Source organism: Aphis gossypii, unplaced genomic scaffold, assembly GCF_020184175.1.
Source record: "Aphis gossypii isolate Hap1 unplaced genomic scaffold, ASM2018417v2 Contig00298, whole genome shotgun sequence".
Lineage (NCBI taxonomy): Eukaryota > Metazoa > Arthropoda > Insecta > Hemiptera > Aphididae > Aphis > Aphis gossypii.
In genome coordinates, this window is record NW_026083057.1 from 30,768 (window position 1) to 51,684 (window position 20,917).

Consider the following 20,917-nt stretch of genomic DNA (forward strand, 5'->3'; position numbering starts at 1 on the left):
ACCTATAATGTATAAATAGGTATGTAGTAATAATAAACTTTTCTTATTAATCAAACGATAGTTTATATTATTTCAGAAATCCCAACAACTTGTTTAATTTATAAGTATTACATTTAACAATATACTATGTGAGATAAAATATGTAGAATATCGATACCATGAAATAGGTACGTCTTTAACATCTTTGCCGAATATTTCACCTGAATCGTTTGCACTTGTATATCATCCATCTATACCCATAAAATAATTTTTATTAAAATCACAACGCAATCATCATTCCTCATAATCACATCTAATTTTTGATTATCATCAGTCCTGTTAAGTACATCTATTTATTTCTATATCAGACATAATATAAAATCTTTTCAATTCATTTTCAAGAAACGAAGACCAAGTGTAATATGGATACTGAATCATGTATGAAATATGTATGAATATTTTATATTATATTATTTTATGTTATATTAGATTGTTATTTTTTTTTTATTTAGTCAATGAAGTATTAAACATTATTTTCAGAGAATCGTTTGAGGAAAGATTTGTAGCTACATGTGGTGTGGAATGCTCGATTTCATTTTTATGCAATGAATGCCGAATAAAAAAAGGAGGGTTTTGTAAAAATTATCATTTAGTTAATAATTCAAAGTGGTTTTCAATTATAAGTAGGAAATTTAATAAGACTAAATTAATATGGTTAATAGACGAGCTTGCGAAATTTTCAGGATATGATTTCGAGGTATTATTACGTGAGCTATTTGAAAGCGTATATGAGATAAAATGTGACAGAGGAAATGATTTTTGGAAAAAAAAAATAGTCTAAAAAGTATCACTCAACGATCAAATCCGGTTAGCTCAAATTATTGGTGTAATTTAATTTTTAAGATATTAGAATTAAAATGTAAAGATGTCGATTTAAATTGTATTATAAGTAAAAATAATTTAATTATAAGGAATAAAATTAATGAAAATTGTAAAAAAAATAAATTTTTAGACGAATTAGATATTATATACGATGTAAAAAATATATCAACTATTGAAGATGTACGTAATGCGGAATTCGGATCAAGTAGATCTGAAATGTGGTAGTACTTCATCAGTTTTTATTATTTTAATACTTACGTATCTACTTGATGTATTTTAATTAAATAATCTTTCCTATCAATAAATATATCTATATAATCAAACAAATTTTAAAATTCTTAGAGTATAGCGGATTCTCAAAGCGGTATATGTCGGTATTATTATAACAACTATTTTTATGAGACTTCTATAAAAGTTAGCTCGAAATAATAAAATAATCATAATTTTTGTCAAATGCTGCGTAAACAACACTATTATTGTTGAAGGCACGGTATGCGTTATATACAGGGCCGCAGCTAGGGGGAGGGGGGCTAGGGGGTTCTTTTGCCCCGGGCGGCAAATTTTTAGGGGCGGAAAAATATGTAAATTATTGTAGCTGAGTGATGGAAAGAGAGGCGGCAAAATTAGAGCATGCCCCTCCTAGAATAATGTGTGGCTGCGGCCCTGGTTATATAACATGTTCTATTGTTAACGGAATGGCCTGTCCTAGCCGGTCTTTCGTTCTATTGTGCTCAACAGGCGCAGGTCAGTTTCTAGAATCGGTAATGAAACTCTGTCCAATACATTGATACCCAAAATAATAAAAAATCTATAGCGATGTACACAATTATCATGGTAAATTTCCAATTAATATTTTACCTAGCCCTGGTTTAATTTGTCTTCATCACCGCAAATGCTAAGACACTTGCTCCGTTGTCGACCGATGTACAATCAGTCTGTTCTAGACATCTATAGCGTTTACTTTGCCTTTGCTCTCTCCGTGTTTTCACAGTCCTTGCACAACAGTATTATCAATTTTTCTCAGTGTAATTTTTTTCAAGTGTTTAAACACTTTATTTTCATCCATTTTATCTTAAACATTTACATCGTGTTTAATTGCGATCAGTGTCAGTCAGTTTTTAACATGAAACATAATTTGGTGGCACACCAAAAAACACACACCGGTATACGTTTCCTGTGCACTATTTGCCAAACGACATTTAAATACAAGTCACATCTTAAAAGACATCAAAAAAATCTTCATAGTACGTATTTATATAATATTATTTTTAATAATTTATATTATTAATTTAGAATTATTATCCCAAGGTATCATTAACGAGACCATTGCCTTCTGTACCGATCATCGATCAGCAAACACGACCAAGCGTGATACAGTTCGCGCCTCCTACCACCACGCAGATTCAAATAGCGCCTCAAATTTTTGTACCGGATGTCCCGGCTGGCGGTTCTTACGTGTTAACTGAAGATGATAGTTGTATGTTCGCAATGGATGCATATGAAATGCAAGACGCCGATACAGGTTAATTTTATTTATTAGCGCTGAATTTATTAGATTTTTAAAAGACCCACTGATTTTTCCTCCGTAGATTATTTTTTTGAGAAATATTATCGTAAGATTTAAAATAAATTTTTAAAATTATGTGTCATTAAATTAGTTTTATTAAATTATAAGTCCCATAGTTATATTCATCACTTGTAATAATTTTTACAATAAATACATCAGTAGATTTTATTTATCAGACGCGATGTTAATTAGAAATTTAATAGATTCAACATTAAATTTAACGCAATAGATATTAATTAGATCTTTTTTTTTTTTTTTTGTTAAAGAATCTTTCACTACTGATGAAAATGGTAAACGCGTTTCGACGGCCAATATCGTGTCGGCTGCTAGAACGAAGAAGGCACGTATGGATCTCGTTAAATCCCCCGGGTTTAATGAAATTCGTCGTCCGCAAATAGGAGGATCGTGTGGTACTACATTAAAAATATTAATAATGAAATTATTCTGACTTTCTCCGTCCACTTATACTTGAGCTAATAAATTTATTGAAAACGCATGTATAACACCATGCGATTAAATTTAATTTGAAACTTGAGGCGACCTATAACCGGCCGAACGTAGCAAATTCGTCGGAGAATAGAGCGTTCAAGACAATGGCGGTTGAAATTTTTTCTGACAGTGATATTAGAACGATTGTAGAGATAGCGTATATGAAGTTGATGAAAGAGAAATATGAGTACAGTGGGAGAGGTAGCGGTTTTACTTTGGAGTCGATCGATGGGCTGTTGCTGGCGGTATACAAATATACTCCGATTGGCGGATCATCGTATATAGAGTTACCGGTGTATATCGACAGGAAGCGGGCGACTATCAACCCACAGAACGTAGACCGGTATTGTTTCAAGTGGGCGATTCTCACGAGGCATGTGACGAAGCCGCCGGTATATCGTGTCGGAGAAAATTACAGGCAACATGAAGATAAATATAATTTTGATTGCATCACCTTCCCTACACCTCTCTCAGATATACCGAAATTTGAAAAAAATAATATTAACGTGTCAATAAATGTATACGGTCTAGACAAAAAGTTCCAACCGCCTCGTAAGTACCCGACGTATGAGTTTTACCCACTGCGAGTAGCCGACGAAGAGAAGGCCGATCATTTTGACCTGTTGCTAGTAACGGACTGTGACAACTCGCATTATACGTTCATTTCAAATTTTTCCCGGCTCATACGTAAACAAAAAACCGGACATGATGGGCGTGTCGAGTTTTGTAAAAGGTGTTTTACCAGTTTCGACAACCGAAATTTAAAATACAAGCTGAGCAGGCAGGAGGCCCTGGACCATCATAAACTTATTTGCGGGGTGCACAAGCTGATTCTACCGGAGATGCCGAAGGAGGTGGAGTGCCTACAATTTGAAGCGTGGAAGAAGACTCAAAGACATCCCATAGTAATTTATGCAGATTTTGAGACAATATTGATGAAGACTGACAAAGACAAAGGACACAACACGAGGATAATACATAAGCACGAAGCAATGAGTTATGGACTCACTGTGAAGGCGAGCGACGACGTACCGGCGGAATTATTGGATGAGTAAGAGATAACGAAAGAACCAGTGATATACAGAGGAAGCGAGAGTAAGACGGACGTGGCGAAACATTTTATTGAAACAGTGACCGAGTTAGCGATAAAAATTGAAAAATTATTGAAAACCAATAAACCTATAGTTTTCACGGATGAACAACGGCAGTCACATGATACATGTACTGCCTGTAATTTATGCAAGATAAACTTTACATACGAAAATCATAAGGTTGCAGATCATTGTCATCTCTCTGGAAAATACCGACAAGCTCTATGTAATCAGGGGCGCATTAAAGGATAATATATGGGGGTGCACAATTAGTTTGCGCCCCTAGTATATTAAATATTAATTAATGAATTCTGAAGTATGAACAACTTAAAAAAAATGTCATCGCAACGCTTGCTATTTAAGTTAATTATTTTTATTTCATACAAATATTATAGCAACTTAAAAATTTTCTTATTTTACTAATTATTAATTACCTATTTGGATCAATGATTTTTTTTTTTTAATAGTACTGGAAGATAAAATATTTATATCGTAACATCTTTCTATTTAATTACCTAACTAATAAATAGTACCTAAGTAACCTTCTGTATTTGTAAGTATTTATGGAGTATATATTAAACATTGATTTATAATAATAAACGTGTCTTTATTAACAATAAATTCAACTTTATTAAAAAAATAAATGACAAATAAATTAATAAAATTAAAATTTATTGTATTTAAAATATTTTTTTTCTTATTTTTTTGTTCACAAACTCTTGTATAATATTTGTCCAATCAATACTTCTAAGCATCTCATTTTCTATCGATAACAATGAAAGAGAAGCTGTTTTATCTTGAGATAAGGTGGATCTTAAATAATTTTTAACACGTCGAAGCACTGAAAATGAACGTTCCCCACTAGCATTGGTGCAAGGCATGCAAACAAATATTCTTAAAATGATGAGAACATTAGGGAAAGTAGCTTTTAATGGAGAATTAGACAATTTTTTTAACAGCCCATCCATAGATAAATCATTATTATCAAATGTTTCAGTAATTTTTTTAAATTGAATAATTTCTTCAGCAAATGATAAATCTAAATCGTCTGTATATACATTTACAATATTCAATGCATGTTGACGTACACTTAAAGTATCCAAAGAATTCAGGTTAATTAGGAAACCAAAGTTCTTATTTATACCTTTATAAGCTGCCTTTCGTTCATTTAAATTTGAACATAACGTATCAATTATCACATAAAAAATATCTTTCTTCATTTTATTTTGTCCTATGTGAACAGTATTATTAGAATTTGAGTCATCATAAAATGTTGTTCTATTTTTTTTTCTTTTTTCTTCCCAAGAAAACGTAGTCTTTCCGCTAAGTTCTTGAGAATCTTTTAAAAAGGTATTGAACATCTCTCGAAGATCTATTATATATTTTTCTAAAGATTCATACAATTGGACAACGATAGTTAAATCGATATTGGAAGACTGCAATGTTTTGCTTGTAGAATCAAATCTATTTAATATTGGTGTCCACATTTTTAACATAAAAACAAATTCTAGTTTTTCTAGTTTTTTTTTTTATTGATGTAGCCTCGTGTCTTGTTGATGGTTGTTGCATTTTGTCTTCTGACAAAACTTGAAGGACTTGTAATATATTTTTATAACCAAATGAAAGTGCTTTACACACTTCATAACGTGATGACCACCTTGTTATGCATAAGTTCTTAAGGACAGATTTGGTTGATTGTTCATACAGATTCCATCTGTATGTGGACGAAGAAAAAAAAGTGTAAACCATTTGACAATCATAAAAAAATCGAGTTCCTTCTTTGGTAATTTCAGCTGCATTTGACCCAATAAGATTTAGTGAGTGTGCGGCACACGGTACAAAATTAGCATTTTTAGAATATTTTTTAATACGTGCTTGTAAGCCATTATATTTTCCAGACATATTTGATGCATTGTCGTACGCTTGTCCTCTGCAATTTTTTATGTCTATGTCCAATTCTTTAAATTTATCAATTAACGCTTCTTCCATTTGCTCTCCCTTATGTTCTACAGCGGATAAAAATGTTAAAAATCTTTCTTCAGAATTTCCATTTGGTTTAATGTACCGAATTACAACAGTTAATTGATCTTGTTTACTGATATCTGGTGTAGAATCTACTATGATTGAAAAGTACTTAGCTTCAATAATTTCTGTAACAATTTTTTTTAGAACTAAATTGTTCATTAAACTTAAAAACTCATCACATATTATCGAGGATAAATACGAAACATTGCCTTTCCCTTTGTTACCGTATTTAGAAATATGTCCTGACAAAAAAGGATCAAATTTAGCTATAAGTTCTAAACTCCCCATATAATTGCCGTTATGTACTGAACCAAATTCGTTATTTTTACCACGGAATGGTAGTCCTCTTTCAGCCAAAAAAGTAATTGTTGCAATTACTCGATGGAGAACATTAGTCCAATAGTCCAGTTTTGATTTAATTTCTTCGTTTAACACTTTATCAATTGAATTACCACTATTTTGTGTTCTTGAAAACCAAATTCTAATTGATTCACCATGTACTTGGCCTTCTTCATGACATTTTACTTTTTCTTCACATTTACCCCAATTTTTCAATCCATATTTTAAATTTCCAAGACTACTTTTTCTGTTAGAAAAAAGAAGGCACTGAAAACAAAATAGAGCATTAACTGATGAAGAGTATAAAAGCCACTCTCTATTGGTAGTTTGCCCATTATGTAATGTCCTTGTAAAAATACTACGAGGTAGTTTCCTGAAATATTTTCCACATTTTCGTCCAGTTTTATTAAAGTTTATTTTGTTAACATTATGAATTGGTTGATTCAAAATAAAATAGTCTATACATTTTGAATCAATTTTCCATTTGGCAGGGTCTGAGTTAGGCACAGCAGCAGTTTCTTCCTGAAATCATGTGGTAAGAGAATTTAATAAAAATAATTTATATGTTAGTTACCTAATTACGATTATTTTCTGAAAAGACAATATTAATATATAATGAAAATTGAAAACTTACCAAACTAATATCAATGTGGCTTTCATCAATTTTTTTACATCCACCTGGCAATAGAATATTTTGTGTATAGTTTTCTGTATCAATAATTGTACCAGTAACTTGGATTTTCTGTTAAAGTAATCAATATTACTAATTAATAATAATTCAACAAATTAATACATCAAAATTAAATTTTATTAACTAACTTATTAGTCATAAATTATTAACACAGGGTCTAGTGTTTGTTAAATTATGTTTTATTCAATAACTTATTTTTATCATATATTTAAAATATGTTTTTTTATAAATATTAATGTACATGTAGTTACATTGTTATATGATTTTAATAAGGTAAATATCAATTTAGTGCTTGTTGGATAGAATTATTTATTTTTTTAATAGTATCAAATTAACAGGTTCAAAATGTGATGGCAAATAAATGTTAATTCTCTACATTTCTTATAAAATTAATAACATTTTATTTGAAGCACAATTGATTTATCATTAAATAAACTTTTAAGTAAAACTTAGATATAGAACTATATAAGTTTTGACTATTTAGTATTTACTTACCAAATTATTATCTGTACTTGTGCTAACAGTAGGTTCACAACCAGGCAGCTACAAGGTTTTTACATTTTCCACATTGTCTACATTTGTGGTAGGAATATTAACCATTTGACTTTCCTGTTCAACATTTTTATTTTATATCAAAGCATTAAGAATAATTAAAAAATTATTAGAATACCTAGTTCAATATTACCAAAGTACTTACATGATTAATACAATGTATTTATTATAGTATAATTATATCACTAAAATAGTTAGGTGGTTTACTAGTCTATATAAGTTCACCAAGATGTATTTTAGAATAAATCTGTTTACATATTGCTTTACCATATAAAACAAAACAAATGTTTTATTTTATTCAACATAAAAAAAAATATTATTAAAATGCCTATAAAAAAAAAAAAAAAAACAATAATATTTAACTAAATTTTAAAATTGTATTACAAATTTTTGAACAAAAAAAACAAACTAAAGCTTGAAAGTTAAAAACAGTTAAAGAAAACAAATATAATATTATACCTACAGCAATCACTTTTCCTAATTAAGTATACTATTAACAGCAATAATTTAAATTCCAAAATTACATACCTTAACCTTGAAATAATTGTCCAACTTTTTACAGCTAGAAATGCAATCGTTGATTTTTTCCTTCTTTTGTTTAGCCAAATTCCTAAATTTTGCGCCACTTAGCTTTCTTTTTTGAACACTCGACATAGTTGAAAAATTAACAAACAATGTTAAATAACAACGGTTAACGGAGTAAACAAAACCGACGACAAATTTTACAACACAAAAGCGTAGCTAGTGCTATGGCCTATGAATGAGCGTCTGCAGTTCTGCTCAGTATAATAATAATTAACAATACACAGTATAATCAAAAAGATGATAAGAAATAATAAGAATACACGCAAAACTGACGGCGCGGTATACGGGTATGACTAAAAATAGAACTTTTTCCACAATTTATTGTTATAGAATCATTCTCTCCCGTATCATGACCAATGTCTTATATTGTATAATGATTAATGACTAACAACTACTCTTCGAATATTCTTTAAGCTATCACAACTACAATATTATGTACACTACCATAGTGCCATATAATAAACTGTTTACATGCTTACCTTTCCTACCGCAAAACAGTGTGCCAAGTGGTTCGAAGGTGCGAAAATTGATGGTGACATTTGAGAGGAAGACAAATTATGTTATACACTATAGGAACCTACAGCAGGCTATTAAAAACGGTCTTATAGTTGAAAAAGTAAAAATAAAAATATATTTGCAATTTTTAAGTTTCATTTAAAAACATTTTTTTTCTTATATTTATAGGTCAAAGAGTTATTCAGTTCAATCAGTCGGATTGGTTGGCTGAGTACATTAATTTAAACACTGAAATGAGGAAAAAGGCTAAGAATGATTTTGAGAAAGACTTTTTTAAACTTATGAACAATGCTATTTTTGGTATTTTTAAACTTTTATAAACTTATTAAACTTTTTTAATTTTTTTTTCTAGGGAAGACTATGCAGTCCAAGAGAAAGGAGATGAAGATGGAGTTGGTATCGTGTGAGAGAAGATTGCAGAAGTTGATTAACAAATGCACATTTAAACATTGTACTAATTATAATTTGAACCTTAACGCTGTTGCTTTAGATAACAAATTGATTAAATTAAAGCGAAGGGTATCAAAGCTCATGCGGTTAAAAACCATATGACTCTTAAGGACCATAGAAAGTGTTTGTTTGGTGAAGCTGGAGTGGGGGCACACAAGGAGAATGTATCGATACGATCGTTCAACCACCAGCTAGTGACGATCAAGACAAAAAAATTGACATACAACAGTTACGATGACAAGAGGGTGGTGTTAGAAGACAAAATAAACACATTAGCCCACGAACATTACAGTATAGAGTATGTTATTACAATACATATATATTTAAATTATTTTACTGACGTTTTGTCTTAATTTTACAGGAGAGATGAACCAGAGGACGATTAGCCCAAATTGGATGAAGAACAGAACTGGAACCTTCTACATTACTTTTATTGATTTTATATATTGTATATATATTTTATTATATAGTTTGTTATATTATATTTGAGATAGATTATTATGTATAATTTTTGTATATTTTTTTAAATGCAACTCATAAAATTGAAATTATTGTAAATACTGTGTATTAGTATTATTTTAAGTTAGATTAGTGTATAAACTTACAGTATTTCCCCCCTTTATAATGTATAATTGTTAGATATTTAAGTTTTTTTCATATTTATAATGTATAATTGTTAGATATTTAAATTTTTTCATATTTATAATGTATAATATTTATTTACTCTATATGTAAAACCTTGTATTTGTTAGATATTTAAGTTAGTTTACAATGTTTTCTTATAATATTTTTTTTTCCTGTATTAAAGTTAATAATCATGTTTTTTCTGTTTCAGGTTAATGGAAGCCCATACATATTTAATTTAAAAACCTATGTAAATGCATGTTAGCATATAAATAAAACAATGTTAAAAATATAATATAATCATGTTTATTAAATAAATTGTATACAATTTTTAAGAACTATTTATAAACCATTTTCTTATAGCAAACACTTTATAGAATGTACATTGTACACTGTTTAGAATTTAAGTCCTTATGAAAGATACAACAAGGTAAATTTTCTTCATAACATAATTGATCCAGTCAAGGACAGCCCAGGTCTTCAATGTTGATGACTGCGACGTGTGGTATATACTCTTTAAGTAGTTGTTTTTTCTGTTCGCCTTTGGTGTAAATGCAGTCAAACTTTAACGAATTCAATATTCTGTCAAGTTCTTCATATTCTATTACACCATAATCTATAGATAGCTGATGAAAATTATGTAGTAGCCACTTGTTAGTTTTCTGACTCTTGCTGTCTTGCATAGATTTTGAATTTTTAAAAATCCAGTGTTGAGTCGCCCATGTCTCTGTGTCTACAATAGACATTTCCTTAATAAAATATTTGTTGTTTACTCCAAAAATGCATTGAAAGTCTATGATGGCATTATGACTTGTCTGTAATATAAGTTTCAACAGTGTTGAGATGACTTTGTATGCTAGGAAATATTTTTTTTACCCCTTCGATATTTTCTCTGATATTTTCTAATGAAGCTGCACTATTACTCATACGTTGCACTATATATATACACGTTAATTGTAGGTTTTCTGTTTGTTCTTCCAGCACAAGAATAGATTTGTTATTTTGTTCGATTTTATCAATTTTATTTGTATATAATTTGATCGACTGTTCAAGATTTTAAATATTTTTTTTTGTTTCACTAGCTTGAGAACTTCCGAACACGTTCATGGTTATATTACTACTGACACTATACTTTAACATCGCATGTATTTATCCAACTATTATATGTGTTATCAAATCCGAGCCACTTGACAAGCGTCTGATTTTGCTTTTTACGTATAATTTTTTCGATCAGATATTCGTTCGGGTGTTTGGTTTTATGTATTTCAATTTTCAGCCGAGTAAAAACAACCGGAAATCGGTTTACCCGTATAATCTTGTAACTGATAACTAATGACATTAAAATAACCTAAAAATGACCTTAAAAAATGTTCTAAAGATAAAAAATGATATCAAAATATTATAAAAATGCACTATAATTATTAATTATTAATTAATATTTCAGTACAAAATTATTTAAATTATAATATTATAAAAAACTCGCAGTATCGAAGATTATTGTTGTAAAATATACGTGATTTTATTATCGATAGCGAGTATTAACACATTATCTCTATAATTTTATTGAAATATTGAATACGATATTATTTCTGTTACAAGTTCAAAACTTTTATCAAAAACATTATAAATGAAAATGTATAAAAATATTACTTAGATTTCAAAAAAGTATAAAAATGCCCGTAAAATTGAAAAAATGCTACAAAATGACCCTAAATCCGTAAAAGTGCAAAAAATGCAAAAAAAAGCAAAATAAAAACAATATATTTGGACTCATATATGACCAAATCATATTTTGTGCTTGAAAAGCTATGTCCTGTAAATCCTAAAAAAAAATGCAAAATCCTATACTATCCTAGCCCTAATGATGACATACTGATTATTGTATGTTGGTCGGAGAAACATACGAAATTATTTTTAAATAATATTATTAAATGAAATTTACGGTGATGGCTCGAATACATGGGGACGGGTACAGATTTCCCGATTTTGATAAAAACTGATAACAGTGAACCTGATAAGAAAAAAAAAAGGCTCATACCAACCTATAAAATTCCAATTCCCACATCGTTTACTAGCGATTAAATAAAAAAATTAAATATCAGTTTAATACCAATCGTGATTTTTCCAAAAATTCATACCGAGAAATTTAATCTCCTATGAAATAAAACCCTGTTTAGTTAGCTTTTAATATTGGTGAAGTTAGGTTTTAATCAGTTTAATCATTTATTTGTATTTAAATATTAATAATAATTTATTTTAATATTTTAATTTAATTTTAATTTTAATTCATTGATTAAATTATTTTATACCATATAATTTATATTAAGGTTTAGATTGATTTTATAAGCAATTTGGCTTTTAAAATACTTACTAGGGGTTACTATTGTATTGTAATATATTATATTATTATAGTACCTATTCTAATTTTAATTTTTTAATTGAATAACAGCTTTAATATTAGTGAAAGTATTTAAACTTACTAAGCTATAAAAAATGAATTGTGTATGCATATTTAAATATTTGAAAACTTAGGTAGTGTAATTAAGTTATTTTTAAATATTATTAAATTCTTCTTACGTTTAAATTATATATTATAAATTTTGCTTATTGAATAATGGTAGCATATTCAATTACAAAAAATTTAGTAAACCAATAAATATAGTGTTCATTCATCCAGTAAATGAATTTTTATGAAATAAATTTTATTTGTTTCTTTGTAACTTTATAATAACACAAATGTTTGTGTGAAAAAATATTTTATTTATTTTATATGTTTTATCAATATCAAATGCTAAAACAACTTAATAAAATAAAGAGGTTGTTGGTTATTGCTTATATGTTTATAGCTTTTTAAATACTTTGTAAACATAATTATTTTTTGAGACAAGTATTTTAGTACATAGCTTGTAATAGGTATTATTTATATAATAACGAAATGGCAGATTGCTAGCTGCAACAGGCAGTTTCTTTACATATTTATCAAATTATTCAAATTTATAATAAGTATAATATTTATGTACATATTTTTATTGTTAATATAATATCATACTTATTCTAGTTAGTAAAAAAATGAACAAAATTATATTTGTATTATTTTATTAAATACTAGGTCACTGAATTATTATTTTTTATTTCTGTTTCAGCCTTGCTTACAGTATAAATTTAAACAGCATTATTTCAAAACTTAGTTTGAAACGCTGAACATTTTTTCTGGTTTTGTATCTAGATATTTTTCTTTTAAACTATCAAAATTAATATTTTTAGTATTTAGGTTTTTTTGTATTACAAAAATAAAATATTTTTTTAAATTTATTTTATTCCTAACATTTAAAATTATTTCTAGTGTTTTAATTGTTAATTTTTGGTTAAAATTAATTTTGTGACAAACTCTTTGTTTAAAATGTATTTATTATATCAACTTGTCCAGTGTTTATAATTTATTTGTATATTTTTAAAAATTATTTTTTCTAATTAGTTGGAGTTTAAATAAGATTCACGTTTTATAACATCATTATTATTATATAAAATTATGTTTTAATAGATGTTCAAACTCTTTGTCAGTATATAAGCCATAGTATAAGTTAAAGACTTTAACTTAACTTAAAGTTATGCTGTTAAAATGTGCTTAAGCTTATATAACGATCCAATAACTTGTTTTACCACTAATTGTTCTATTATCATTATTAATTGTTTTTGTTAATTTTCTTAGTTGTTAACAATTATTAAATAATAATACAAATCTATGTCAGACATTTTCAACACAATCCCTGCTTTCAAAAACAGAGCTTATGTTTAATTAATGTATCTTCTTTAAAACATTTATATTATTTAAAATATTTTGATTTTATATCATTACCTATATGAAATACATATTATTATTATTATTATTGTTAATGCAATTTACAATAATTAGTTAATATAACTTAAAAAAGCAAAAAGTTTATGAATTATTTAACTCTATTCATTTCACCACTTTTATTGGATTTAAAAATATACTTCAGATTATGAGAAGTAAACACACATAGCTTTTGGATACTGCCATCAGATTAGCTAGAGTGCTAGACTAGGTAGTTTATTCACTCAAATAAATACATAATTGTCAATTAGTTTAAAGAATACATAGTTCTATGTATAGGTAGTATTTTCAATACATAATAATGTGGGTATCCTTTGCTCCTTGAATAAAATAATAATACATAGACATTATCATCAATATTAAGAGGCCGTTCTGGTACCCGAAATTCGACCGTAAAAACATGCTTTCGTACTTCCCATTTTCCTCAGCTCTCGTTAGTCGTAGAAACATAATTTTTTCACCAAAATAATCCTGAGAAGTTCTTCTAGGTGACTGCGTTCCAGATTTTTAAATTTTTTTTTCAAACCGATAATATTTGCATTTGAAATTTTCATTTTTTTTCAAATTTTTGAAAAATTATATAAAATAGACAAAAATAGATATCAAAAAACTGGAACGTAGTTATCTAGAAGAACTTCTCAGGATTATTTTGGTGAAAAATTATGTTTCTACGACTAACGAGAGCTGAGGAAAATGGGAAGTACGAAAGCATGTTTTTGTAAGAAATTTAGAAATTTACAGTCGTCATGTGCTGCTCTGCTTAGTATAGCGGCAGCGTTCGAGAACAACGTTCATACCACCACCCCGCGCACTATTGCAGCCATACCACACCATAGGTCAAAACTGGTTTTCATATCGCGGCTGAGCCGCTCACTGTCTATAAATAATTATTATACACAATACGAAAACAATTAAATATTGATGACAGAATAATACAATATCTAAATCTTGTTTTATTTTTTTCATAGAACCGATATCGAATTTTATATTTCGTATATTATTATTATTCTGCACATCATATTTTACATAAACTCACATAACACTTTTATAATTTGATTTGAATAATTCTTTTTTTAAGCTTAAAGAAAATTGTACTATAAAATTAATTTTATCAATTTGAACATAAAAATAAAATATGAATTTAAATCTATATAGGTGACGAAAAATACCTTAGGTACATACGAATAAATAAAAGCCAGTTGAATAAATTAACCAACTACGTATTAATGCATAACTTAATTACATAATTCGAGAACTTATAATAATTTAAATAATAAGTGACTTAAATCCTTAATTATATAAAGTGTTTATAGAACTATAAAGCCAATTTTTTTATATTATATTAATTTATTAGTATAAATACATCTATCACAGATAATTTATTTAATTATTGATTGATTATAATTATAAACTATGTCCTATTGAAGCCAATTCAAGATATGAAAAAAATTAATGCATAACTTAATTACATAATTCGAGAACTTATAATAATTTAATAATAAGTGACTTAAATCCTTAATTATATAAAGTGTTTATAGAAACTATAAAGCCAAATTTTGTACATATTATATTAATTTTTAGTATAAATACATCTATCACAGATAATTTATTTAATTATTGATTGATTATATATTATATAAACTTATGTCCTATTGAAGCCAATTCAAGATATGAAAAAAATAATTACAGAACACAGATAGCATTAATATGCATTCAAAATTTTTTTAAATTATTTATTGAATAATTATATTGACAAATGACAATCTATCTAGTTATTAATTAAATATAATTAGTATAATTGTTACTTTAATATTTTTGATTTTTTTTTTTATATTTTCCAAAATATGTTCAGGGTCTATAATATCATCAACCAACAGTCTTTTCCCGTACTGGGGATTGACAATTTCTGGAAGTAAGCATTCTGTATAAAAACTGAAAATAAAATTTGTTATGTTTATATATTTACATCAAAATCCAATTACTACATAAATCTAAAAATTAAAGTTAAATTACACTTTTAACTTTTCAATCATTTTTTCGCTCCAAAAAGAATCATCGAAACTAATTGTTTGAATTTCTATCCAATTTTCCGAATAAACAACAAAATAGCAAAAATTTCGTTGTGATCTAATTTCAATTCCATTTTCCCGTTGTTACTAAGACGACAGAAGGATAACTGAAATTAAATAAGTATTGCAATAAGAACATTTTACATATTTTAATAATAAAATAATTGTTTTACTACACACCTTTTTACTGTTTATAGCTTCTAAAAATGTCTTAGTGTCTTTTACTCCAAATGGACATTTAATTTCAACAATAAAATCGCCATCGACAATACCGTCTATAGATATTAAAAAAAAAATAATAAAAAATAAATAAATATTTCATTAAATTTTATTAAATTTCGTTTATATTTTTGTAATTAAGTACTTTAATATATTTTACCAGGAGAAACAGCTAAATAAGGAAAATGTTCATCAATAATAAGTCCACAATCCACATGGATTCACTTTAATTTTTAATTGGTTTTCCAATGCGACGATAGCTTCTGGTTCAGTATCTTTACCATAATTAGTCGCGTTTGAAGAAAACTTCCTATATAAAATGTCATAAACCGTGTTTTTGCATGATGTTGTTGGTCGAAGTTTACACACGCGACCAAAATTCGAAGCTGTAAGCCGATTTCGACGTTCAACATGCCAAATTTGAGAATTGGCCTGGTCTCTTGTTTTTTCTTCGATGGCCGTTCGTTCTTCACTGTTCAACTGTAATGCATTTATGAAATCTTTTTTTGTTTTTTCTAATACTTCTTTTGAAATACCATCTTCTGGCAACGGTTCAGCTAAACCATAATCTTTATCCGGGCCATTATAATTCCTTTTTTCCGAATTTCCGGTAAAAAGAAGTTTTTTTGATTTTGGCCGACATCTTTTCTTTTCACTAGAAGCAAGCATTTTTTTTCCTATTTCTCCTAAAGAAAAAATATACATTTTGTGTAAATGATTCGTGTAAATAATATACGAATTATAACAATGTATACCTATTGGCTATTATAATATTATACTCGGTACACATTATATATTTATAGTAGTAGTAACATGTACTAGTACATAATAATATAATAATATAATAATATCATCATTTTAGTTTTAGTAAAAATAATAAGTGTAATTAATAATATATCATTATCATTATATTATTTGAATATTAGGTATAACTATTTGTTTAGAATAATAATATATAAAAATGCCATACTAATATACTATTCACCTGGACTTATGTCATTGACTATATTTTTATGCATTAACCGAAGAAACTTTCCACCTGAGTTGCATGATATAACCGCAGCTTCAACTCGAGCATTATATGAATTTCTTTGAGAGTAATTTATTCGTTTACCCGCTAAATATTTATTAATTACACTATTGAATTGTTCACACACGTTGTTGTCAACATTCATCAGTAAACTATCAAGTATCAACATTCGCTACTAAACGAGATATTATTTGGGATACTTCGCTCACAAGCCCTGATCTTTCGGCATCTTCGATCATATTTTTTTCATTTGCTTGTGGACCCTTACAAAAGTATGATTCACATCGATCATGGGCACCCAAAATGTGTCGAAAACTGTTATTTATATCTTTTCGTAATCCTTAAATAATAATGTATGTAATGTTTAACACAATAATAATGTTAATTTATAATTTTATCAAAAATAAATAAATAAATAAATAATAATTATAATAATTAACTTGCCTACTGATTTTTGATTGTCTGTTTGACCATGTAAGCTATTACGATATTCAATTGCCTTAGTTATTGAAAATCTAAATCGTAATATGTTTGATTTTATATGTTTTCTCAACGAAATCGGATACTTAGTATTTAACGTCAGAGCTACTAATTTTGTTCCATAATTTCGCAATAAATGGTTGCGACATTCTATTTTTATGACAGGTAGTCTAGGGCCATAAGGCATTATTTCAGCTAGTCTTTTTGTAACACTAGAATCTCCGTCTCCTAGACAATTTTTTTTCATATATTTATTAGGAATTAACTAAAATTATATAGTTGAAAAATATGCACGATTTAAAAACGTAGATAGTAGCTTACCTATTAGCTTATTGTATTTTAGACCATGCATTTGTATACTCTGTTTAAAACCGTCAGCAATACCATCAGCTTCCATACTTGTAGCACCCCTTTTCCAATTTAAAAAACATGTGTGTTCAGGTGGTTGTAATTTTTTATTTTTTGCTCTCTGGCAAATTATACAAAACCGATTTCTAATACCCACAAACAAAATTTTTTTTGATCTATAACCAATTATTGTTGCCTGAAATTAATAATGTAATATTAAAATGTACACAATCGGTATATTTACATTTCTTACCACTCCAGATAATGCGTCATATTTAGTTTTGTAACTACGCTTAGACCATTGTCCATCTGCGACAACCGTACACATAGGAATTCCGTCAACATCTACTGTTCCAGCTTCTATTGCTAAACGACGTTCTTCGTCACCGGCGATTTTCATTTGTGCTTCTGCTACATCGTGAATTCTATTGTTAATAAATCCTTGAACTAATACAAAAGTACATGACGCCATACATGGAATATCCATTGTCGCGCACAATTCAGACAGTTGCGTAAATCCAATTCCAGCTGATATTGATCCGCTAACGGCGGCTTCGTTAATTGGTAAATAAGTTTCCGGTTTCGATTTTTCCGATTCAATAATCATAATAATATTACAAATATCGCATTTAAACTTAAAAGTTGATCTTAATCCATGTTTTTTTTCAGAAATAAACGTCATATTTAAAAATGAACAACCAAATGGTCCTTTGTGATTACTATTTTTAATTTGATAAAAAACGTAATTCATATCTACTATTCGTCTACCGGAGTTTTCATACTCAACATATTGATTACTAGATTTAGATTGTTCAGAAAAATCATGGCTGTATAAGGTTTCTTCAGTAATCAAATCATTAACTTCAGTGTCTTCCGATTTGGTTATTTTACTACTAAAAAATTAAATAAGCTATATATATTATATAATATACCTAATTAAAAACTAATTAAAATTATAAAAAAAAATACATAGGCATATTTTTTTATATGATGCATTTGAAGTTATACTCTAAATTGGCTCCCTACATTTCGCCTATGCATTTAATCATTTAAAAAATGTATAATACATTAAAGATTTTAAGTTTACCTGATGGTTTCCCTTGACGAACATGGTGGTTGATTATCAACACCTAGGAAAAAGGGTTCTCCTACAGGTTCGATTACCTCAAAATTGTGCCTTGAATTAAAATAAAAATTAATTATTTATAAACTATTTATTATTTGTTGGCATGGTCAAAATTATTGAAAGCAATTTTTTTTTATATTTATTTAAAGATAAAAAATGTATAATATACATAAAAGATTTAAAGTTTACCTTATTATTTCCCTTGACGAACATGGTGGTTGATTATCAGCACCTAAAAACATGGGTTCCACAACAGGTTCGATTACTTCAGTATTGTCCCTTGAATTAAAATAAAATAATATAAGTTAGATTAAAATATATCTTATTTAATTATTAAAAAAATTATTTATGTTTTATTTAAATACTTGTTTTGTCTGCGAATACCAAAAAGGTCCCTCATTCGAGAACTCAGATTTTTTTTTTCGATAACTTCTTTGATTGATATCGATTTTTATTTTTCGATGGATCCATTTTACGTTAAAAAAAATATGATGAGCACGAAATGACAAAACGACAAAAGTATAACAGCGATTCGTGTTCACTCGCGTATAATATTAAACGCGTATTATAATATTATATTTTTATATTACGCGCATATTATACTAAGATTAATAATTGTAAAAATGGTTGTCATAAAAAGACAAGCATAATCATACATGACATATCTATAATTGGTCTAAATTAATAAGTTTAGGACCTTAGACTTCCTATTGATATCTTAAAATTAAATATATTGCTAGTGATTTAATAACTGTATTCAAACATTTTTAAAAGTTTCGATAAGGTTAAATAGTGTAATGACATTTAATGACATTAGGATATATCATAATTATTTTGAAAATTAAATAGAATATTATTTAAATAGCTACACAAACATTAACATATGATAACAATAGCAACACACCAATGATTAAAGCAGCTATCTGCAAATTGTATATAAATAGTCCCTCCAAACAGATCATCTCATATCGAGTGTTCCAGTGTCCACTTAGGCGTGTACATCAGTCTCTTGCACACATACTGGCCTATTATATTCGTTTTGCCATACTTTGCTTATAATCTCAAATCGTTTCTACGCGTTGTCATTCATTTTTGTCGAATAAAAAAAGTGTTAATTTATTACAAGTACATAATCTACTTTTTCTACATTCCTGGAGCTCCGAAGATTCACAGTATAGGAATCAAAGCAACAAGCATCAAATCAGTTCACGTTCCAGACCAGCGTTACGGCTATTTTCAAGTAAGCCTGAATACTTATTGTATTATACCCAACATTACGTATACAGAATATGCACTAAAACTCATACATTTATATATTCTTACTGAATAGTAAAAAAAATAGCAAAACCAAGAAATAACAAATATAACAAATTACAAATTAAAATTATAAATCAAATGCATGTTTTTTAATAATTATGTCGTTTAGTGTACTTATATAATATAACCTATATTTTGGTTGTTACTATATTTTAATAATGAACAAATTAAATATACTTTACAAATAAAATAGATTTTTTTAAATAAGATTTTATAAATTATTTATTTCGCCCCAATTTCGTTGGTTGACGTGTAATATTTAAAATAAATTTACAAATATGTACATTAAATATATATTATTTTAAAATATTTTAATTATAATTAAATATTAATTATAATAATTTTAGTTTTATGTTTAAATGTATAAGTATAAGGTAAAAAGTATAGTATATTGTTATTATTAATATTTATTAATAACATTAATTTTTTTTGGTTAATTTGTTTAATTTTGTCTTTTATAATAGGTTAAACCCGATCAACATGATGTGTATCAAAAATATAATACTTATCATAATTACAACTATACCTTTCACTGAATCCGAGTTCATTGCGTACGATTGTGATGGGCCTGTTCAAAATGTCACGTCATTTGATAGCTTAGAAGTGGACAACTGCGATTTTCCAGTACCATCAAAAACACAACAGGTACCAAGAATACAATTACTACAGAGGATTGATACCT

The 20,917-nt window shown here is 27.6% G+C and overlaps 2 protein-coding genes and 2 pseudogenes across 2 annotated transcripts; 1 reads left to right on the forward strand and 3 right to left on the reverse strand.

The window, feature by feature from the left end:
* Positions 1–1,463: 1,463 nt before the first annotated feature.
* LOC126553666 (uncharacterized) lies at positions 1,464–3,972 on the forward strand (annotated as a pseudogene).
* A 153-nt stretch (positions 3,973–4,125) lies between these two features.
* On the reverse strand, positions 4,126–8,269 carry LOC126553667 (zinc finger MYM-type protein 1-like). Its single transcript, XM_050208806.1, has 4 exons — positions 8,144–8,269; positions 6,258–6,894; positions 5,880–6,158; positions 4,126–4,145 (listed from the first exon to the last, which is right to left on the reverse strand). The coding sequence occupies exons 1-4, from the start codon at positions 8,267–8,269 to the stop codon at positions 4,126–4,128; spliced, it is 1,062 nt and encodes a 353-aa protein (XP_050064763.1).
* Positions 8,270–10,251: 1,982 nt separating this feature from the next.
* LOC114127047 (uncharacterized) lies at positions 10,252–16,639 on the reverse strand. The gene is given in 7 exon segments (XM_050208807.1): positions 10,252–10,523; positions 15,457–15,578; positions 15,660–15,768; positions 15,771–15,822; positions 15,896–15,990; positions 16,095–16,146; positions 16,148–16,639. Coding segments are annotated over 7 exon segments (1,194 nt in total).
* A 652-nt stretch (positions 16,640–17,291) lies between these two features.
* LOC126553671 (uncharacterized) lies at positions 17,292–19,500 on the reverse strand (annotated as a pseudogene).
* Between the last annotated feature and the right edge of the window lie 1,417 nt (positions 19,501–20,917).